The 24605-nt window shown below is 36.4% G+C and overlaps 1 protein-coding gene across 3 annotated transcripts in view; it reads right to left on the reverse strand.

Annotated features, from left to right (window-relative positions):
- Nucleotides 1-11007: 11007 nt before the first annotated feature.
- Nucleotides 11008-24605, reverse strand: part of KCNN2 (potassium calcium-activated channel subfamily N member 2) — a 386949-nt gene continuing 373351 nt past the window's right edge. For all 3 annotated transcript variants that reach the window (XM_081054007.1, XM_081054008.1, XM_081054009.1), the window contains 3 exons: nucleotides 21010-21137; nucleotides 14648-14717; nucleotides 11008-11610 (listed from right to left, as the gene is read on the reverse strand). In XM_081054007.1, coding sequence (XP_080910133.1) covers nucleotides 11323-11610; nucleotides 14648-14717; nucleotides 21010-21137 — 486 coding nt within the window. In that variant the 3' untranslated portion in view covers nucleotides 11008-11322. The remainder of the gene's footprint in view (nucleotides 11611-14647; nucleotides 14718-21009; nucleotides 21138-24605) is intronic.

A 24605-nucleotide genomic window follows, 5' to 3' on the forward strand; every position in this document is an offset into this window, starting at 1 on the left:
CACACACTTATGAATTTCATAGTGTTGAGCCAAAAAGGGAATTCACAAAAAATATATAAGGTAAAATGTATTAAATAACATTAACAAATTAAATTTATATCATATTAATAATAAAGTATACAAAAATAGAGGATACATATTATAAAAATATTTAAAAAGCAAGAGAAAGATAAACATTTAGTTTGAGATGATGGTTACCTCAGGTGGGGAAGAGAAGGAGGCAGATACAGTGAAAAGGGGATGAAAAATAATTGGAGTAGATGTCAAACGTAGTTGCAGTGTTTTATTTTTTAAGATAGGTGGTAGGGAGAGTGTATTTTTAAATATATTTTAGCATCTTTAGTAACAGTTTATAATAATTTTTTAAGAGGCAAATTCTGGAGTCAAATAACTTGGCAACAAGAAGGCCCTACCACAGACTGTCGTCACTTAGGATAGAAAACTGTTGAGAATGGTTGGAGCATAAGCAAGAGGCAGAAACTTGAGACATCTTGGTACACACCAAATATGGTTGTTAACGTCCTCAAACCTTTGCTTAAATAATTCTAGTGCCAGGGGATTCATTCCCTGTCAAAGAAGCCTTTTCCATTATTGGAAAGTTATGATTTTGAGCCAAAAATCTGCCTTTCAATACCTTGATGGTCCTTGTCCAGGTAGAGTGGATCCATTCCTCCCTCCAGAAGGTCCTTCCAAGTATTGGAAGACAGCTGTCACGTCTCTCATTAGCTTGTTTTCTTCAGACTAAATTTACTCTGAAAGCCTCCTCTTTAACTTATTTTTTAGTTCATCTCACATCCTCCTTTAGAGAGAAACAGACGTCTTTACATAAGAAATAACTTCCCTCTCCCACACCTCCAAACCTGTCTATACCTGCATCTAGCGCCACAACCTCCCTTTTTGGATATTAGAACAAACATAATTTATTCACGGGTAGTTCTTCCCCAGTACTCTTGAAGCCATACTCACCCATTTCTCCTGTTTTATCACTTATTCACTTTCTAGTATGTTTTAAACATTTTTCCTTTTACTTTGTTTTCATTAATACAATAGCACATTTTCTTTCAAAAAAATTAAACAATATAGATGAAGTAGAAGTCTTCCTTGGTCACTCCAACTACATTTTCACTCCTGCCCAGGGGTAACCAACTCCACATTTTTAGTATATTCTGTCATAATTTTTCTATGTACTTGCATATACTTATATGAATACAGAGATATGTACAGTTTTGTGTGTTACCTAAATGGGATAATAACTCATTTATTTCCCCAACTTAAAAAATAACACAAAAAACTATAGTATTATACGTTGAAGAGTTTTCCTTGACTGTTGATAGACCTGACCCATTCTTTTTACTTTCTGTAAAGAACTCTTCTTGTTATATCTGTCCCCTATTGATGGTCCTTTACTATTTGTAATGTTTTATTTTGATATAATTTCAAACTTACAGAAAAGTTGTAGGAATAATACAAAGAACTTCTGTGTACCCTTTAACTAAATTCACTAATTGTTAACATTTTTCCATATTGCTTTATCAATCTCCCTCCCTCCACCCCCCACCTTTTCCACCTCATACACAGGTGACATTTTTCTGAATCATTTGAGCTTAAGTTGACGACATTACGCTCCTTCATGAAAAATTCTTGAATGTGTATTTTTAATGAACAAAGACTTGTCTTTTATAACCACAGCATAGTTAGCAAAATAAGAAAAATTAAGATTGATACAATACTATTATTACCTAATCCATAGTCCATATTCAAATTTTGCCAGTTGTCCTTGTTAAGTACTTTATAATTTGTTTTTTCCTCCTACTTCAGTATCTAATCCAGAAAGATGACTTGCATTTAGTTGTTTTTTTCAGTCTCTCTTAATCTGGAACATTTCTTCAGGTTTTCTTTATCTTTTCTAAAATTGATATTTTTGAAAAAGTACAGTTTTGTAAAAATCAATTCACTTTTTTTTTGGTTTTGGTCTTTGGGGTTGTCTGATAGTTTCTTATAACTACATTCAGGTTATACATTTTTTGAGTAGGAATATCACATAAATGATGTGTCCTTATTGCATCATATCACAAGGCATATGACATAGGTCTGTGCTATTATTGGTGATGTTACATTGTTTCCTTGGATAAGGAAATGGTCCCCAGGTTTTTCTTTCCTTTTTTTTTTTAACAGTAAAATTACCCTTTGTAATTAGTGAAATACTGTTTTGGAAGATATTTTGATGCTATGTAAAAATTTGTTTCCACAAACTTTCACCCACTATAAGGAAGAGTTTTCCCTTTTTATTTATTAAGCATGGACATACGGATTTCTTTTTTTAAATTCAATGGGTTATAAACTATTAATATCAGCATTTTTTGATGCTGAGATTATCCTAGATTTATGATTTGTGCATACTAGTGTTTTATGTCCCTCATGTCCTCATTTTGACTTTTCTGACTTTTTGGCAGAAGATGTTCCAGGTTAATCTTAATATCTCCCCCCCTCCTTTTTCGCCTCCCCCTGCCCCACTCCAGTTCAAGCCCTTGTTTCTCAGTCTAGTTGTGTAGGACACAGCTCCTTGGCCTGAGCATGGAGCTCCAGCCACCTGAGCCATTGGGCCGGCCCATTCCAGGTTAATCTTGAACTTCCCTGCTTTATGCCTGGAATCTGCCATTTCTACAAAGAGAATGATATTCAATATTTAGTAGAGAATAGTATTAATAATTCAAGGTTGGAACACTAGGTTTGGGATATTTTTGCTCCTAGGTCTTTTTAGCAAATAGAATTAGGAAATAAATACACAAATATGTTTACATAAACATAAATCTGTATCTAATTCTATATTCATCAGTTCATATTGATGCCTTCAATTACAATTCAATACCACAGGGTTCTTCCTAGCCTAACCCCGTCTGCATTTATAACTCCCTTCTCCAACAATGAGAAACCTGGTCCCACTGTCGATATATTCATTTTCTCAGCCTTCCAATATACAGAAAGTAGTTTTAGAATTGCTAACCCATGTTACTACAAAAAACAAACCGAACACATTTCTTTAGACTGAGATTATTTAGTGAAAGTAAGTTCTTCAGATTAGTTAATATTGCATCAATATTAATTTCTTATTTTTATAATTACACTATGGTTATATGTTAACATTAGGGGAAATGGAGTAAAGAACATAAGGAAATCCCTGTGCTGTTTTTTGCAAGTTTCTGTAAATCTATGATTAGTACAAAATAAAGTTATAAAAAAAGTGCAAAAGTTGCTTTCCTCTAACATACATACTTTGGTATGGTTATATTTTTCATTTGAAATACAATGAGGTTCATTTAATTTTGCTTGTATTCTGTGTTAGGGTTTTTCCCATATTCTTACTGATACAATTTTTAGGTGTACAAATATCAACATGATTCAAAAAGTTAAAAATATTAATATTATGCTCAGACAAGTGTGAATCAATCCCCCATATTTCTTCCACCGTTTTTCCACCTATCACCTGTATGTACGCAATTTCACTAATTTTTGACTTATTCTTCCAGAATTTCTTCTTGCAAAAATAGATGTTTTTCTTCTTTTAATGCAAATATTATTGCATTTATATTGCATTTTGCTTTTTTGGCATTTATCAATAAATTCTGGAAGTCATTCCTTATCTGTTCATGGAAATCTTCCTTATTCTTTTATTCAGCTGCATAGTATTCCATTTTGAACACAATTTTAAAATGTAAGCATTTGTATTGTATCCACTGTTTTGCAATTATAAGTGACACTGCAATTAATAAAATTGTTTATATATATATATACATACTTTCATAATTTTGAAGTTGTATATTCAGAGTAAAACTTAGAAGATGGATATCTGAGTCAAAAAAAATCAAATGTAGTTTTATTAGATATTGTCAAATTTCTTTCCAGAGGGAAGGGTTGTATCCTTTTACATTTCCACCAGCAGTGTTGAAGAGCTTGTACAGTCTACTTTCCAGTAAAATATACTGTCAAACTTTTAATTTCTGCCAATTCGATGGGTGAGAAATGGTTAACACTGTAGCTTTAATTGTTTCTCTTATGACTAAAATGAGCATCTCTTATCTGTTTAAGAATCATTTTCTATCTTTTCTTTTTTTCCCCCCAGAAAATCATGTGTGCTTCGCCCATTATTATATTTTCTACCAGGGTATTAGATCTTTCTCGATTTTAAGAATTCTTTCTCTATATTTGGGATTTTACTCTTTCATCTGTGATAAACATTGCAAATGTTTTCTCCCAGTTTATCAGCTATTTTTGACATTGCTTATCTTCTATTGCTATGCAAACTTTTTAAAAAAATTTTTCTGTAGTCAAATTTACCAGTCTTTTATTGACTCTGAATTCCAGAAAGCCTTTCATTATACCTGGGTTTTAGAGAAATCCATTCATGTTGTGTTCTAATACTGTGCAGTTTCAGTTTTTACATTTAGCTCTCTGATTCATTTGGAGTTTAATCTTTTGTATGATATAAAATATGGGTCTAATATTATCTTTTTAAAAAATCCTAACTAGTTACGCCGGGGTATTTATTAAAAAGCACATCTTTCATGTTTCCACTAGTTTTAGGGCCAATTCTGATAATATTCATTTTTTAAAAGATTTTTATTAAAAATATAGCTAATGTACAATATTATGTTAGTTTCAGGTATACACCATAGTTATTCAACATTTATAAACCTAAAGATGTGATCACCATGATAAGTCTGGCAACCATCCGACACCGTACCACACTATCCCAATATTAATGACTATTCCCTATGCTATATATTACATCCCCATGACTTATTTGTTTATACCTGGAAATTTGGACCTCTTATTCCCCTTCACCTTTTGCCCCCTTTAAAATGTTTCAATTACACTTGACATTCAATATTATTTTATATTAATTTCAGGTGTGCAGCATAGTGGTTAGACATTTAATGTAATTTAAGAAACAGTCCCCTGACTAGTACGCACCTGGCACTATACATAGTTATTACCATATCATTCACTATATTCTCTATGCTTTACTTTACATCCCCATGACTATTTTGTAACTACCAATTTGTACTTCTTAATCCCTTCATCTTTTTCACCTTGCCCCTCAATGACCTCCCCATCTATCACCCCAATACATCTAAACCCCAATAAATCTAAGACCCATTACAATATTATTGACTATAATCCTTCTCCTATACTCTACATCCCCATAACTACTTTGTAACAACGAATTTGTACTTTTTAATCCCTTACCCTTTTTTACCCATACTCCCAACCCCCCTCACATCTGACAACCATCAAAATGTTCTATAAAATATCTATAACAATTATTTTCAATGTAAATGGATTAAATGCTCTAATCAAAAGAGATAGGAGGGCTGAATGAATAAGAAAACAAAACTCTTACATATGCTGCATACAAGAGACTCACTTCAGATTTAAAGACACACACACAAAAAATAAAGGAATGGAAAAAGATATTTAATGAAAATGGAAACAAACAAAAAAGCTGGGATAGCAATATTTATACCAGTTATTTCCATTTTATTATTTATAATTTATAATATTTTTCTCTCTTAAAAAAGTCCCTCAACACTCCTTGTAGTACAGGTTTGGTGGTGATGAAATCCTTTAACTTTTTTTTTTTCTGGGAAGATCTTTATCTCTCCTTTGATTATAAATGATAGCCTTGCTTGGTAGAGTACCCTTGGCTGTAGTTCCTTGCTTTTCATAACATTGAATATTTTGTGCCAATCCCTTCTGTCCTACAAAGTTTCTGTTGAGAAATTACCTGACAGTCTTATGGGATAAGACTAGCTGCTTATAAGTTACTAGCTGCTTTTCTCTTATTGCTTTTAGGATTCTCCATTTGTCTTTAACCTTTGCCTTTTTAATTATAATGTGTCTTGGTGTGGGCCTGTTGGGTTTGTCTTGTTTGGTACTCTCTGCACTTCCTGGACTTACATGTCTGTTTCCTTCACCAGGTTAGACAAGTTTTCAGTCGTTATTTTTTCAATAGGTTCTCAATCCCTTGTTTTCTCTCTTCTCCTTCTGGTACTTCTATGATGAAAATATTATGCTTGATGTTGTCCCAGAGGTCTCTTACCCTGTCTTCATTTATTTGATTCTTCTTTCCTTTTGCTTTTCCTATTGCTTCCAAATTGCTGATTTGATACTCTGCTTCATTTAGTCTGTTGGTGTTTCCTTCTAGTGTATTCATTTCAGTTACTGTATTCTTCACTTTTGACTGGTTCTTTTTTTATGATTTCTATGTCCTTTCCTTATGCTTCCTATCTCTGTTGAAGTTCTCACTAAGTTCCTTGAGCATCCTCATAACCATTGCTATATACAGAACTCTGTGTCTGTATACATTTTGTGTCTGCCTACATTTTGTTTAGTTCTTTTTCTGGAGTAGTCTCCATTTGGGATGTATTTCTTTGTTTCCTCATTTTGGCTGCCTCTCTCTGTTTGTTTCTATGTATTAGGTAGATCGGCTATGTCTCCCAGTCTTGGCCCAGTGACCTTATGTAATAGGTGCTCTGTGGGGCCCTGGCACAGTGTCTGTGTCACCTGTTCCTGGTGCTCTAGAGTGTCCTTTTTGTGGGTTGTGTGTGCCCCGCAATTATGGTTGAGCCTTAATTGCTATTGGCATGTCAATGGTTGGGAGTGACCCTCAGGCTGATTGGCTGTGGGGTTTGGCCATGTCCACAGCTTATGGGCTGCTGTTCAGGGGGCTTACCCCACTGAGTGGGATTCACCTCAGCAGGCTCTGGTGCCTTTTGAGACAACCCTTTATGTGTGCCACTTGTGGGTCTAATTGGGTGGTGTTCTGCTGTGGTCTGAAGGCAACCACCAAATATGTTGGTTCACGGGCTTCTTGGGAGGTGCTCCTGTGTGGGCCCAGGTCCTGTGGATGGGGCTACCTGGTAGGAGCTACAAAGTGATTCACAGTTGTTGATTGCCTTTGCTAAACCTAGAAGCACGTGAGAGAGGCCACTCTGTGAACTGAGGATGGCTGTCACAGGTACCAGGCCTGGATAGCTCCACCAAAAGCCAGTACACCCTGAGGCCTTCTGCCATCTCCCTTCAGGTTCAGCCACTGATAAATCCTTGTATGGTAACAAGTTGGGTGAGGTGGAGTCTTAGGGATTTACTAGAGTAGGAAGTGTTGTGGTCACCAGATTAATGTAAATTCTGCTTTGGTAGCAGGGCTGATCCTAGAGCTACTCAGCAAAAGTCTCACAGCACACCAAGGCCAGTCAGCACCCACCTGGGGCCTATAAACTCTGATAGTTTTCCAAGAAAGACTGTAACACTGTTGGGGCTGGCTGCTTCTGCCTCCAACCTTGGGGGAGTTAAGTGGGGTGGGGTCCCAAGGAGTCAGCAGGGTGGAGCAGCCCAGCTCACTAGACCAATTCAGATACAGATTTGGCCTTGGGTGTGGGGGAGGGCTCAACACAGGAAAGATGGTGCCTGCCTGCCAGCTGCATAGGAGAAAGACCCCATACAGGGAAAATGGCAACTGTCTTTCAGCCCTACCCCAAAGTCACACACCTCAGTCTGCTCCCCCGTATGCCTTCAACAACCCCTGAGTACCGTCCCTCTGCTGGAGCCCACGGTGAGTGCCTGCGAGTGAGTGAGACTTTGTTTGGGCCCTTTAAGAGGATGTCTGGGTTTCCCACAGCCTTTTTACCCACCTGGGTGGTTGGAATCCCCACTGTTTTTTACAGCCAGATGTTGTGGGGGCTCCTCTTCCTGGCACAAGTATTCTGGACTGGGGAGCCAGGTGTGGTGCTAGGGTCCCTCCTTCTTTCTGGGGGAACCTCTATGGTCAAGACATCCCTCCTCATTCTCAACCGCCATATAGAGGTTTGGGGCAAGCTTGTTTCATGTCTCTGCCCCTCCTACTAGTCTTGACTTTGCTTTTTTCTATCTTTAGTTATAAAACTTCTGTACAGACTAGACTTCAGATGGTTCTGTAGGTTGATTATTCTATAATTTAGTTGTATTTTTAATGTGTTCTCAGAAGGAAGCAGGCATAGTATTTATCTTCTCTACCATCTTGATAGCCAACCTTTGAATCTTTTTCAAATATTTATTTTTCTTAAAAAACCATGACTATTAATTTTGGGGTTATTTGATCTCTCCAGGCTGAAAGAAATATTAAACTTTTACACAAATTTTTATTTTATTTCTGATAACTTTGTTTTATATGCTTTGCTATTTAGTGCACACAATTCATGTCAGCCTTCTCTTCAGTGTGAAATGAGCTTTTATTAATCTAACATGGCCATCCTTTTGTGATTTCAGGTTGTTTCTCTTGAATTCCATTAATCTGAAGTGACTATTGCCCACTGTTTTGTTTTGTTTGTTTGCACTAGCCTAATTAATCCCTGTAATTTGGGTTTTAACTTCACTTACCATTTAATTGTCTTTTGTAAAAAACATATAGATATGCTTTGTTTTTAGATCAATCTCATATTTTCTATTCTTTAAGAGTGTAAATTTAACAACTGTTACTTAGTGTCATGTCAAGCTGCTATGCTTCATCTCACTTTGTACTCCTTGCTTTATACTTTCTCATATTTTATGCTTTCTTGCTGGGTTTTTGTGTTGTTGTGTTTTAAGTTTTGTAATTATCACAGTCTAGAGTGAAAACACATGTTATTACTTTTATTCTCCTTTTTATAAACAAGTTTGTATTGAATACCTTTGCAAAGAATGTTTTTCTCTAAAAATTTAATCTTCTAGTTTAAAAATAAATATTTCTTTTTTAAAAAGCAGTATTTTGCGTTTTACTAATTTTTCAGGTCCTCTTTATTATTAATACAGAAGAAATGCTCTCTTAATGTGATACATTGTAGAAGAGACAGAGGATAGGAATCTCATAAAATTACAAATGATTCCACACTGGAGTTGTTTGCCAATTACTAGAAAATATTTGTTCACCTTTTCTTCCCCCTGTAGGCTGCTTTAAGAGCAATATTACCTTTGTAACTAGTGCTCTCTGTTAAGTGACTAATAATCTCCAAATTCCCTGAACATGTTTTAGAACATATACAAATGGTACAAAATTAAGTTTTTAAAGAAAAAAAACAACTGATAAGTGTCCTATTGCAGTCATATTTAAGGAATGCCAATATATTGTCATAATATATGTTTTCTCCCTCAAAAATAAAAATACAAGCTCACTTAGAGCCTTTTATACCTACTCATTGTTAATTTTCACTTTGAGACACTGTGATTTTATCCAACAGAAATGTTAATTTTGGATTTATATTCCTAAACAGCAGAAAAATATAAATGTTTGACCTAACAGTTCAATTTTTAAGCAGTAAAATAAATAAAAATGGGAATAGATGAGATAGAGGGACAAGAGGTTTATACGTAAATTAGAATTATACATAATCACATTATATATGTAAAAATTGAAGAGACAGAAATGCATTTACTCTAGCCCCATTGAAGGGATGGTAGGTGGCACATTGAAAATTCTGGTCATTTAGACAGAATAATGTAGATTTAGAATGCTATGGCCAGAAGGTGTCAGATTTTGTTGTATATTATACCAAATGTCTTACTGAAGCAACTTGATTTTTCCTTTACAGTGAAAATACAGCTTAGATGTTTTTATTTTAGTGTCTCATATTATTCCTCATCCACCATCTGAGGAAAACTGGTGGCCACAATCCTTCAGCATGTGAGGTGCTGCCTGAGTGTCTGAGAGTTCATTAACGAGTCCAGCTTTACCTCAGAATCTCAGTGGCAACACTAAATTTATTCTGTGACCTAATTCCCTTGTCACTCATACCCACAAAATATGCCACAGTGCGATTTTCACACAAACTAAAGGAATCATACTTTATGACCTTGATCTTGAATGGAAATATTTGATTTTTACATCAATTATGGAGACTAGCTATAAAAGTGGTTTTATCCATTGAACTATGCAAGGTGATGTTAAAGAAAACTTGGTATGCTAGCAACTTGCAATGTTGTAAGGTACATCCCAAAGGGTATGGGGTAAAATAAAGGGGAAGAGGGCATAGCAGATTTCTCTGAAAATGAAGGAGTCATTTTAGGTTTAGGCCAATCCAAGCAGGTGGATTTAAGAACTGTCCAAGTGAAGCCTTATATTTATGATGTGTCATCCCTACCATGTCAGGTCAGTTCTTTCTGTAGACTCTAGAATATACTACCATGTGAGGGCTTTCCACATGCTATCACTTCAAAGATGGTTCTTTTAAACCCAGTGGATTCTTAGAGTAAATTTGAAAAGAGATGTGTTTGCAGCAGTAACCACCCAGTTTCCTTTTACAGGAACCAACCCAAACTACCCATGAAACAAGTGTAATGAAACTTGTGAAATTTACTGGATGCCATTTACTTCCTTAAACCACGTATGTAAGTACAGACCAAGAGGGGAACATTTGCTAGGTGATATATGACATGTTAAGAGTCATGCTCATTTATGTTAAATTGTTAAGAACTATGCAAATGCATATGTATAATCCAAACACTTGGAGAATAACATGGGCCCCAAATAATAAATGAATACGGGGAAAGAGATGAAATAACTAGTTTAGATCTAAAATTATGCACCATCATTTCACCGACAGTGGTGTAACCTGACACTTTCTTCAAGTAAAGTTTTGGTTAAATTTGGAATGACATAATTCTTGAAGGCATCTGTGCCTCTTGTTTTTATATATGTTTTGATAGAACCACCTCACTTTCCACATAATTTGGAAACAAAACAAATTTGAAATGAGATATTGTAAACTCAAACAGAATAGTGAACTGGGTTGGGTCAAATGATTGTGACTATAATATTTCATAATGAGGGAAAATCTCAGTGAATAGGGCATGGAATAATTGAAAGTCTTTCCCCAACCAGTCAAACTTTCGGAAATCAAAGTGATCCAACATGCATTAGATGATAACCAGTCATTTTACCTTGAAAACAACAAGAGAAGTGAATCTTTAGAAATGTCAAGTGACCAAACCAGTATGTGCAGAAATTAACTTTTTTTATTATATATCATATAATGTAGTAGTAAAGTTTGTTTGAAGTGCATGAATAAAAAGTTAGTGAAATTACAGGAGGAACAATCTATATAGCAATAATAGGTGCATTCCCTGTGCATCTGAAAGGAAAAAAAAAGAGTTTTCACTCATTTTGGCCTAAAACTTAGTGTTCAGGTTCCCAGGATTCTGACAACAGAACCCGGATAACGCTGATTAGAACCATAGGGGCTTTACAATAAAAGCTAAAATATTGACCATATGATGGCAAAAAGTCTTATTTTGTGGTTAACTGATTCTCTTCTAGCTACTCTCCGATGAAGTTGGTGGCGCTGTAGAGGAGGAGCGCCTCCTCCTGGACGAGGACCGCGACCGCTCCGCATTGTAGGTGACATGCTTGTCGTAATTCTCCATCTGAGACTCAATCAAGTCTCTCTGCTGCTGCCGGATGGTCTGGCTGATGAGTCCAGGGAGGGCATGGATGCTACCAATCAGAGTCTCTAATTTTGTTTCCAGGGTAACAATCCTCTTCTCGAAGTCTTCACTCCTTTCATTTAAGTCGGAAATCATGTCATACATGATATTCTGGGTCTGGAAAACAAGATTGAGAGGGATAGAGAAACAGTGAACTCAGGCTTATTTACACTGGCCCTGGAAGTAACTACCTCAGAACCTGAGGGCTGGTTTCCTTTGGGTCACATCCAGTGCAACAGGGCAGGGGGCATCAGCTAACTGAACACTTCACCTTGCAACGCAAATTCAGTGCGTCTGTTCAATGCCAGGATTCAGAATTGTAAGGCCTTGGGCATTAATTGGATCCAGTTGCAGATCATGTTGTGGTATGCCCATTGATTTCAGGTGATGTACAGATAAACACACAGGTTTTGATTTAATATTTATGTATATATTTTAGCGGTTATTACAAAAATTAGCACATCAAATTCATTTTGCAACATGTAATATTAATGAGGGAAAATTCTGCTAATTTTTAAAAACAAGCAGATTGCAAGAACAGTAAATAATAATACAGTTGGTATTGGGATGTAGCAGAAATTTAGAGAGTGGAATATGAATGAAATTTAAGACAAACTGATTTGATCACTCAATTTCAGAACTGAAAGCTGTAAAAAAATTTGTGAATATCTTTTGCTTTCCTATGTTTCAAATTATGGCTCTGCATTGGTTCAAACAACATTTTTACAGATAATCATTGAGGGAATAAAAGTTGGAGATACTGAAGTTGCTAGGCCACCCTGTTGGTTATGGCTTAATAAGATGCTAAGTGGTTTGAAACAGGAAGATGTTTTTAGTGTCCTAGTGAATCTTGCAATTGATTGTCTTGAGCAGAGGGTATTCAAAACTCTGAGTCCTAGTTATATTTCTGGAAGTATCCCAGAGAAAAGGAGAGGGCCTCAGAGCTGATCATAGAGCCAGAGAGGGAAGAAGGTAGCCAAGAAAGAAGAAATGGGGATGTTGACCTTAGCTCTGTGCAGTCTTTCCCACATGTCAGGCCCCTTTGTCTAAGCCTTCCCTCCTTTACCTCATTTCTCTTTGCAATATGTGCTCTTATCCTGCTTAACAATCCTGTTTAAACAACCTCTTAATGATGATAAATAAACTGCTTATATAAGGAAGTTACTATTCAGAACACAGGCAGCTGCTCTGAGTTCAGCCATGGACACAGAGCGCCTTAACTTTATTTTCACTACATAGTCTTGAGACTTTGTGAGCAACATCTATTCCTTCAGAAAATACTGAATCCTTGTGGCATGGACAGTTCTGCAGTTATAGTAAGCATGGCACTAAAGAATTAATTTTAAAGAAACAGCATCTTGCCTCATAGATATAGTCTCACAGTATGTAAAGTAAAATGATATAGCTATTATGATACATATTACATTATGTATTATAATATACTGGGGGGTCCCAAAAATGTATACAAGTGGACACTTTGGTCAGTGTTGCTCAAGCAGTAGTTCGCCGTAATCAGAAGTGTCTGGACGCTGATGGTAACCACTTTGAGCACTTCTTGTAATTGCAGAAGTCAAACTTGTATCCATCTTTTGTTATCGGTATATATTTAGTGTTACAGTTTTAACATAGTTTTCCTTTCTTAAAATATGTATACATTTTGTTTTGGTACTCTCTGTATGTACTGTGTTTCCCTGAAAATAAGACCTAGCTAGACAATCAGCTCTAATGGGTCTTTTAGAGCAAAAATTAATATAAGACCCTGTCTTATTTTACTATAAGACTGGGTATAATGTAACATAATATGATAATATAATATAATATAATATAATATAATATAATATAATACCAGGTCTTATATTAATTTTTGCTCCAAAAGACACATTAGAGCTGATTGTCCAACTAGGTCTTATTTGCAGGGAAACACGGTAGTAAAATGATATATCTTATATGTATTATTTCCAAGTGGTCTGTTCAATTTTTTCATTAAAATTCCTAATTTCTTTTATCATTTTACCGAGGAGTGATGTAAGAGCCTGCCCCATCTTTGTTTATGATGTGTCCAAGCAAGAGTCGTGTGTAAATATTGATCAAGGATGTCTTTGAGTCTCACATATGTGTGCTGCCCAGCTTAAATGCATGCTATATACTCTCCTAGAGGTAAGTCTTTAAATACTTATCATCTTCTATTTATGACATGGCAGATAGTCATCTTCAATGTTTATATAGCCTGTGTTATTGATATACATTAAAATGAATATAATTTAGATTGCTATTTCATGAGACTTCATGAGAAAAATATTTGTAGGTTTTATATATTATACTTGAAGCTTATAAAAGACACAGCTGATTTATCAAACAACAGAACATACAGGTCCAACTGAGAGTTGCCTCTTTCAAAGCATTTGTATTAAAAGGCTGAACACTTACATAAATGCTATTCTAATCTTTTGTTTAGAATTAGTTCAAGAAAATGGAAAATGTACTGTTGTGATTGTTGCAAATATTCATATTTTGAAAGTGGAGTTTATTTGGGAGGAACGACCAAAAATCAACCAGATACATCTTAAAAATGAGACAAAAGAATTTGGGGACTATTAATGTACTTTTAAAAAGAGGTACAATTTTTAAAATATGAAATGGAGAAAGAACCATAAATTATAAAAAGTGACCACTCTTTTTGAATGACAACTTTCATTTTAAGATGTAAGTTTTGGAATTTATTTTAAATTCCAACTTTACGTTCTTCTGAGTTTGCTTAAATTACATAAAACATAATTTTACTAATGAGTCCTATTTAGCTGTGAACCTCATAGTCGAACCCAGGACGTAGTTCTGTTCTCATAGGGATGAGACTGAACTACAAATGAGCATCCCAAATGTATTTCTCATATTCCACTTAGGTTTCTTTTTGTATTTCCAAATCACTGAAAGTAGAAAAGCTTTTAAAATGTGGGTTGACTAATACACCTCGGGGAAGAGCATATTAAGGAAGAGTTTTAAAAATCTCTTTTAAGTTGGAACATCATTTTAGGGTGGTTTGTTGGTATGATTTGTTAAATAAATTTGGGGTGGCCTCCTCCAAAAGCATTATTAGTTATTGTGCCATAGTTAATTATAACAGATCCAATCACAAGGGCTGAGACCCCAAGTTTACCTTTGCCAGGTCCACCAAGGTATTTGCTTGGTCATTCAGTTTCCTCTGCTCCATTTTTACACTTCTTAATCTAAAAGACAGAATCTGAAGTCAGAAAGGTTCCTTTTCTATGGCTATTAGATGCCTTCCAAAAAGCATGCACAAAATTGACAAGAGCAAATAACTGCATGGATAATGCCTTGAATATTTGGGTTAAAGTCCAAACTGGTTATGTATCTGGTACAATGAGAAGCATGCTTCCCCAACACCGCAAAAAGGAAAGGAGAGAGAGTAAGAGATGAGGTGTCCTTAGGACAACTATTCACCAGGTAGTTAAAGTTGAATTAAGACAGGCTCATAAGGATTTAACCACATGAAAAAAGCCAAAACATTCCTTAAAGCCCCAGTATCGTGACAAATAGACATAGGAAGAAATATGCAAAGCAACTGGAATTGCATCAATGTTGGAGCAGTGAGCAACTTCCTATGCCTACGTGACTAGATACAGGTGTTAGCCCTGTTTAGTCTGAAATGGATTGGGTTAGGTATTTGAACCTGATGAGACACAGTGATAAGTGAGATTCTTATTAGCAAAAATAAAACTTTTATTCAACCAGCAGCAAGATGAACTCAAAACACTAATTCTCTTATGCTTTATTGTACTTCACTTGACTTTTATCTTAAAGTGACATTAAATTTGAAGAGAAGCCAGACCATTTCATTGGGAGAATTTCCCTTAATTTTTATGGTAGATAAAAGTCAGAGGACAATTAAAGTGTCTGACAGATGGGATTGTTACTTGTAAAGTTACTTATAGGTACTTTTAAATATCATTACATGCATCTGACTGACAGTCAAACAACCACTGTTCAAAAATAAATCTTTCTGAATGAAAACTCTTCACTACTCCTCAATTTATTTACTATAATATTTCAACAAGTATTTAATTCAGTACTTACTATGGTACCAAGAAATTAAGATTTTCCAACAAGAAAAGAGTGTTATACTGTTCTGTAAGCCAACAATTCAAAGCCTTGCTCCAAAAGAGAAGCAGATCTCTCTAAGTTACTTAATGAGAAAGAAAAAGAAAAAAATCTATGCTAACCTTATTACCTTGATGATGAATCATTTTACAAAGTATAGTGTTAATGCTGCAAAGAATACTTTTCATCATTTCCCAATTTAAATTAAAGGTAGTTGCATAGAAGAAATAAATCACAGGGCAAGATTTTACTGCCAGTGAGATTTTTGTAACAACCATGCACCATGCTCAGTGATTTTGTTCTTAAACTAGGAGATGCAACCTGTCACCGAATCTGCTCTCCAGTGAAGATATAGTTCCTTCTGCCTGTAAGAGTTTAACTGACACCTGCCTACAACACACTCTTTAACAAGGTAAAACAGTTTAAGGTTATAACTTGTCATTGTGCCTATGTGTTTCTCTATTAGAACACTTGGAACTAGGTTAATTGGCTTCTTTTTGTGCTCTTAGAGATGGAATATGTTCTAGTCTAAAAGAAATTTACAAACATAGATTTAACTCTAATATGTTGTTGAGAAATGTTTCCCTAAGTACTTACAAGGGCTACAAGTCTTGGTGTATGCCTTTTAAAAACAAAAGCAAACAACAAAAACAACCCCTCCCCTCCCCCGAAACAAACTTTAAACGTGTATAAGTCACTATAAAGAAATGAAGTGGACCACCAGAGAGAACAACAATGTCAGACATGGGTTCCATCTTCTCCCTGTCCCCAATTTGACCTTCAGTTTCTTCATGTATGAAATGAAGTGGATTAGGTTAGGAAAGTGTTTCTGAAGTGCTGGATTTATCCCAGAAGGTGTTCAAAGTGACTAAGTGATACTCAAACAAGACAGTAAACAATACTAACACAGATGGAGAGATAGTTATTCCCTTTAATTCCCTTCTGATTCTTGATTATGATAAGAAAGATGTCTCAGGGTGGTGCTATCCTGCTTTTATCTTCTAACACCTGCTTTCTTCTCCTTTTTAAAAAAGAGAGAGCAGGCTTTTAGCTCAGAGCTTTTTGCAGACAACAGCCTGTGACTAGAATTCAATACCAGTGTTTCAATTGTCAATTCATATCACTGTTCCCTCTCTTTGCTAGGAATGATAGATTTTAAAAAGCTACTTACGATAGTAACTTAGATCAAGCTTTTCAAATTTAAGTAATAGTGCAGTTGGCACACGAATGACTGACATTTGGGGAAACAGACCAGAAGCCTCCAGCAACTTGTGAGTGCAGAGAAAGTCCTGAACTCAGCAAGTCTGGTGGAAGGGCCAGTGGCTGAGATGGGTACTTCATATGCCAAACAATGAAGCCTAATTTACTTCTCTCAGATTACTATATTATATTTCTGACAGTAGAATTTTGCCCATTTTATTTTCTAACCTGGAAAGCTGACCTAGAGTAGCCCTATTTGACTGGAATTCCTTTAGCTCCCTGAACTTGAATAATCTTGCCTTGTTGCGTCTTAGACTGCCTGTGATGTAGGAGAACCCTACTTAAGCTGCAGCTGCCAGAATAAAAGGTAACATGCAGATGTGTATTTTACTTCCCCCCCAGAAAAGAATAAGAAACACATGTTGATTTCTTCCGTGTGAACTTCACTTATCACAGGAAAATATCATGATTTTTGGATCACATTTCCATAGCAGCAATCAGACTACTAAATTCACAAATAAAGGATCCACTTGGGTGCATGCAGCCGGTAGAAAATTCTGCAAATGTTGAAAGGAGCGGCTCACACAACTTACTTCCGAGCTCTATTTTCATTTTGTTGAAATAAAAAGACAAAACAAAAGAAAAGAAACTGTAAAATATTCTGGAACAAAATATCACAGTGTGGTTGGTGTTCAGTTGTGCACAGGGGGCTCGATTCATTGGCTGGAAGATCCTGTTAAGATTCTGCAGGATTTTGGCATATTGGTCAAAGAGAAACACTATTCAATTATATTATCATCACTCATCATTGCTACTATTCTTCATCCACCTGAAAGCCCATAGTTTCCTCCAGAACTAAAGTTCAGAAGGAAGAACTTGTAATTTCATCTTGGCCTCTTTGATGCATGATGTTCAAGTAAACAGTAGGAAACATTTTTGGTTTTTTTTTTTTATTAATAAGATTGTTATATGGTTAAATGGACAATAGTCTAACCATAGGATCATATTTTTTTTTGTTTTTTAAGGAGTACATCTTTTCTGAGTTGGAGTTATTTAGAAGCCTGGCTTTCTGAAAGGTAGGTAATGCAACACTCTGTGTTACAGAAATTATGTGTATTGAATTTCTTGACTCTGTGACAAGTTCATGTTGACTGATGGGTCTATAGTTAAGATAGAAGAATGATAAACTTTAAGGTTAAAGGTGCTACCAGAAAAAGGGGGAAAAGTTATAGAAACCAAATGCTTTATGGCACTAAGTGATAATCCAAAAAGACAGATACGTAACTGAAAAGAGGACACAAGCCTACAGCGTTCGGCATCCATCAGAGACTAGAGACGTCATGTGTTGGGGAGAGAGGCTATGAAGCGTGGAAAAAAAGAATTGAAATAGAGGGGAGAATGTCAGAAGGGGACAGAGAGCTATTGAAAAAGTTCTCAGGACAAATCAGAAAACAGGAGAGGCCAGGACAGCTCTAGCAAATGCATTTGAAAATTTTTCCTCAACTAGCAAAGTCCGACTTCACCCAGTGCTGACAGTCTCACTGGGTGTGAACTGTGGGCAATAAAGACCTTGCCCTTAGGAATCGAGCCCTATGTGCTTTCCTTTATGCCTTCACTCACTAACTTAAAATGAAAGACAGTTATGCATGATTAGAATAATCGAGCCAAACCTAGCCCATATGAATTCTTGTATTTTTTCACCAAGTATAAGGTCCCTCCCACCCCAAAGGAAACCCAATAACCCCAAGACTAATTTATAAAACAATTCAGAACATTTCTGAGTTGCTTGAAGCTCATCTGCTTTAAAAGTACACATTGTTACAGAAGAAAGAGTGAGAAATATCTGAAAGAAGCAGAGGAATCACAAGTGGTTTCCTCTATTACTCTATCCAAAAGTAGCAGGCCGAAGGACCTAAGAAACGAACGCCATGAAACCCTTACGATCAGGTCAATACACCTTGTAGCAATATGCCCATTAGGGACAGTTTTCAAACTTAGTTCACAAAAGATTGTTTTCTCACATTTTATTATAAAAAAATTCAAACCTATAGCAAAGTTGAAATGATTTTATAGTGAGCACCCCTAAGCTGTCCCCCAAGTTTTTGAGCATGAATGTATTCAGATCTTGAGTTCTATGATAAGATAAATATATAAATACCCACCATTTACACATGGCTACATAATTATATTATAAAAAGTGTCAAAGCATTTTCATTTTTTTGTTATATGAAAATTTATCAAAGGCATTGAGGGCAAATCACAATTATATTAGGTTAATTAAACAGGTTACATTGACAGACAGGGACACACATCCAATTGTGGAAGAAACAGGCTGTGTGGTTGCTGGACACACAGACTGACCACACTCGCCCACTTCCATGTCATCTCACACCCACACCGGTGAGCTTTCTTTTTTAATATACTTGAACAGTACAGGTTAGTATTGAAAAATTAAAAGTCCAAAGAATGATTTCTCCACAGTATAGCATGAGTATCGCTTGTATGAATGTTAGGGTTACTGTGCTGTGTGGCTTTGGGGGTGCAGGCAAGTTGTGCCAGGTGACCCTTGGGGAGGAGGCCTGTCTTCATACAGAAAGCATAGCCTGATGAAAGCAGAGGTGAAGGTTCAGCATCTCTCAGGGGACTCACTCTCGTAGATCTAAGCTTCAGGGAATCGAGACATCTATGCAAACGCTCTTGGGTGGTGGAACTTGGTTGTAAGGGGTGCTGCGAGGTCCAGCGAGTAGCTTTCTCTTGTGTGCCAGATCTAATACAATGTTCCTCTCTGTGTTTTTCCCTGTTACTCTTTCCCAGACTTTAAAGGAGTATGATCTTAGAATTCTAGCGTTATTGTTTCCTTATGATGGGACAAAAATCATAGTTGTGTGTCAAGTCACGGAGCTAAAGGAGAAATGATGTCACTTTGGTGTTAGTGGCAACAAGGGAGAGAGCATAAGTAAATAGTATGAGTAGCAATGAGGCCAGTTAGTCTACCCCGGGTGCAGTCTCCCTCTATTTTATATCTCAAGAGTACTTGCATTTTCTTTGCTTTAAGGAGGGTTACAATTTCTATGTAGTACATATTTGGCCATAATTATAGACATATCCCACATTTCAGTGATACTTAGTTAAAAAGGGCAATGAGATGGACAAAAAGGGCAATGAGATGGACAGGTGCAAAGGGAGAGTATGCATGCTTATTGATTTCCCACAGAATGTTAGTGGTGTAATGTATTCCATATGGATTACCTAAATATGTCAAATAAAAATTCCAGTCTCAGAGCTTTCTCATCTGCTGTGCTAATGAGCTCTGAGAAGACACATCTCACTATACAGCCAAGAGACCTAGCATTTACCCACCTTTCTACAATTACCCGGTAGCTGGCATGAGGAAAACCACTTTTCTGACCCACAAATGTGTCCATGCCTGCTCTTCCACATTCGGAAATAGCATTAAGAGCAAGTCTGCATAGCATCATAATTGACACCCACGTGAATCTACTTACGGTAAGGAGGCTGCCAGTCTGGTGGAGAAAGACCTGGTGCTTTCAAATTATTATAGGAACTTACTAGATAGAAGTTTGTATTTTTAAAAGTCTGTGATAATTATCTGATATAACAATGAAATGAACTCTGGTAGTCTGGACGAAGTGTACAGGTTCTATAGGAACTATAAAATCTATACTGAACACGTAGCATATAGAAAAATCCCCCAAGTCCTGATTAAAAACTCATTTAAAAATTCCAGTTTTAAATTAATTGTAGATACTACCTTCATATAAGACGGTTCAGTGGTATGTTAAAAAATATCCAGATAGACCGTAAAACGTTAAATTTTTCCCCCCACGATTTTGCAGTGGATAAAACTAAGCATCTTAGAGCAAACTATATGCATAAATAAGTTAAATTAAGAAATACAATTTTAACTGAAATTATTGCTTCTAAAGAGAAACTGAGAAGACATTTAATTACTACTTTAAATGACTACCCTCCCAATAATAAATGATTTTTAATCATACAAGAACTGACAAGTTTTTTCAGGATTTCATTTGTGAAATTATTAAATTGCCAAATAGTGTCTTCTGGGAACAAGCATGATGACGTTTTCTTTTTTTCTCCCTCATGAGAAAAGAATAACCAAGTGGGAGAATTAAAACCCAGAGATACAAAAGCAGGATGAAAATGAAAAATGGTACTTACTGATGAATAGCTTGCAAGAATTTTCGTTGATGTTTTCTCACTTTTGCGTGATCTATTTTTTTTACTAGCTTTGTGTTTTTATAAATTAGCCACGTTTCCCTGAGTACATTGGCAGCTGCGTTTTTCACCTGTGAAAGAAACAAGAAAAATAGTTGATAAATTCCAGAGTAAAAGCCTTTCCAAATTTGCTGGGGGTCATTTTCTTCATCCCAGTGGTCATGATAAGCTCTAGCTCTGTTTAGTAACTATTTCTCAAAAACCCATTTTTCTTGAATCTATGTGTTTTAAAAAGCACCGGTGTCTGTGTGGAAACAACACGTAGATTGAAATATTAAGATGCTCCTGATCTCTTTCTAAACTCAACCCTACCCTATCAGGGACCTTCTTTTTATACAACCACTTTTAAAATTTTTTTTGAAATCAAGAGTTGCTGATTTGTCCACCTTGTATTGCAATTGTTCTCTCTGTGTTCTTCATTTCCCTGGAGAAAGGCAACATGCCAGAAGGCCAAGGTTAATCTTGTCCTTTGTGATCTTGCACTATAGGAAGGGCATGTTTCCACCGCTGAATGTATGAGTAGACCTGGTGCTCTAATCTCCCAGAGTGCCTTAGGAAATTGCGTGCTTATTAGTTCACTTTAATTAATTGACAGAGAGTCTATACTGTCATGATTTTGTTGGTAATTTACATGTACTGCATTTCCAATGGATGGGACATACCTCAGGATGAAAGCATTCTAGTAACACTGCCAAGACCTACTGCGGCTGATGGAAAGTGTGACTACTTCCTAGTGATATACAGTTACTTGCTTTCTGGATTAACTTCTTCTGAAAATCCTGGAAGCTGATAAAGGCCCGGCCAAGGGCAGATTTCTTCTCTTTGTTGCTCATGCCACAGGATCTGATGAGCCAGAGCTTTCACTTGGGCTTGTTGTTAATTACTTATTCTAAAAAGTTGTTCCATTTACTTCTTTTGAATGATGAAGAAAGGATGAGTCACAAAGAGAGCTGCAGGCCAGTGGCAGGCTGGGTGAGGACATTTTAAGGAAGACAATGTGGTGGGGAAGACAGAACAGTGAGCTGGGCTTGAGAAACGAGTTCTAAGTTCTTGATTTTGTACTAACCAAGTCTGGTTAAGGGGACTAGGTAACCTTATAGAATTTTAGTTTTCTCTTCACTAAAGTGAGTTTAGACAGAATTATTATTCAAGTCCTTTCAGTTTTTAGATTTACAATAAGGAAGAACCTTAAAATTAACACTAAAACTATGGGTCCAAGTATGTATGTATATTTTTTTCACTTTAGCAAAGAATGCATCCTTTTTCATGATGCTAAAAAGTTTCCTTTTGGAGTGACATTGTACCGTTAGAAGCCATTTTACGAAAATGACTGATTTCTTATAAATTTTTGTAGGAGTGACTTTGGTTCGTAATGTACTTCCTCTGGATATTTACCAGCCTCTGCATGGAGAGTACTCTCAAACCGATAGGAAAATGACTGAAACGTAAGATGCTGAGCGCCAGCAGTGAGATAAGGAATGTCACCACCATCCACAGTAAAATTCAGGTAATTCATGGGTCTTCATTCCTATGGAAACACAATTTCTCTCCCTTACAGAGGAAGGAGTCACTTTTTGGAAGGCTTTGCCATCTGACCCTATGTCCTTTTCAAAGGTAAGGAAATGAATACAGCATAAGTTGCGGAGGGTTGAGGACCTTGCTTTTAAAGAGATAGTGAGACATGACTGGCCAGCACTGCCTGGGGCTGGGATAGGCCCTTCCCGGATAGTAGGAGGGAAGAAGGGTCTCAGATCTCCAAGCACCTGTAACTGCTTGGAAGACCAGTATGGGCCCTTCCTGGTAGATCTCTACTCCCTGATTTTATCAGCCCGAGACACAGAGGAGGAGCCTAGACCCCAGACTGGAGAGGAAGCCAGAAAACAGTAAAAACAGAGGGACAGGAACACAGCAATGTTTGGAACAGAACATAGCAATTGATTTTGCTTTGGAGTCACATCTACAAAGGATAGCAAATGCTAAACTACTGAAGTCTATAAACTTTTAAAAAGGTGCTTCAGTGCTTGTCCTGCCTGTATTTTAAATGATTCTCTTTGGGGTGGTGGGGGAATGGCTAAAGGGGAGTCTGGGAACCTCCATCTCAGAGTTCAGTGAGGTGGGCGATGCCCCGAGATCTTATGTTACAGGATTTGTATTCACTCAATACTCATGTTAGTTGCCAGAATGAAACTGAAAATGACTCCTCATTGGAAAATGAAACCCTTACAGCTACTTTTTAACCTGTGAAATACCGGGGGTGCCAAAACAATGTATACAAGTGGACACTTCGGTCAGTGTTGCTCAAGCAGTAGTTCGCCGTAATCAGAAGTGTTTGGACACTGATGGTAACCGCTTTGAGCACCTCTTGTAATTACAAAAGTCAAACGTGACTTGTATTCATCTTTTGATATAGGTATATATTGAGTATTACAATTTTAATACAGTTTTCCTTTCTTAAAAGGTGTATACTCGTACATTTTTTGGCACCCTGTGTATGCACATTTATGTTGAAACATCCCCTTTCTAATTCCCTAATAGGTTTTCAAACACAGGAATTAAAACTCTTAAACTGCTACTTTTCAAAACAGGAGCCACAAAACAATATGCCCAAGAATAGAAAATATCTGCCTGTTAAGATATGTTTTTAATAGTAAGTTTTTCCAGTCTCTCATAGAGTTGAAAGGTAATAGTGGACAGGGAGAAAACTGGGTGGAAAGCAACCTCAGTGTTGTACAGGCTTGAACAACGGGGAATTGTTACATGAAAGTGATGGGCAGACTGGGAGACAAGTAGGTCTCTGTGTTTGTGATCATTGGGGTAAAAGTGAAGTAGAGTTGGGAGGAAAGTATCCTTTGTTTATGAAGTTAAGAATCCTGTCCTACAATCAGTCATCGAACACTGTAACCTGGGGGCCACCACTTCCCTCCCAGGGTGTTTACAAATTCTTTGAGGCAGAGGCCTAATCTTTGTGTCTCCCTAGCTCAGTGCTTTGGGCCCAGCTGGTACTAAATCCATGTCTAAGGGTTCATTGGGCACCACAGTATATAAAATTTGCATCATAAACACTGCTTCTAATCATATTTGGATCCAAAGGATCCTCTTGATAAGAAGGGTGTGTAGTTTAGAGAAGAGATCTACCATCTAAATGGGTCAGAGCATTTCCCTTTATTAATGCAAGAAATTTATTGAGTCTCTACCACATGCTAGATACCATGATGGTTTGTATGAGGGCTTTACAGATATCCCTCAAGAATTAAGTAGCTGTAATAATTCTAATGCCAGTTAATAGGCCAACACCACTCTAAAATATAAATAATTTATTTCCTATACTTCAAAAAATAAAAAGAGTAAGAGGAGGATTCATTCTTAACAGGAAAGAAATCCACCTCACTAATGCTCAACTTCAAATCTTATTAGAAAAAATTTGAAAAGCATATTAATAAGCAGATATTTTAATAATTTGAGAAAACAAATTCATACTATTAAGAGTACTTACCCAGATGCCTTAAGCCCACTTTTAGGGGTATAAAGGATATGAAACG

Source organism: Rhinolophus hipposideros, assembly GCF_964194185.1.
Source record: "Rhinolophus hipposideros genome assembly, chromosome: 7".
NCBI lineage: Eukaryota > Metazoa > Chordata > Mammalia > Chiroptera > Rhinolophidae > Rhinolophus > Rhinolophus hipposideros.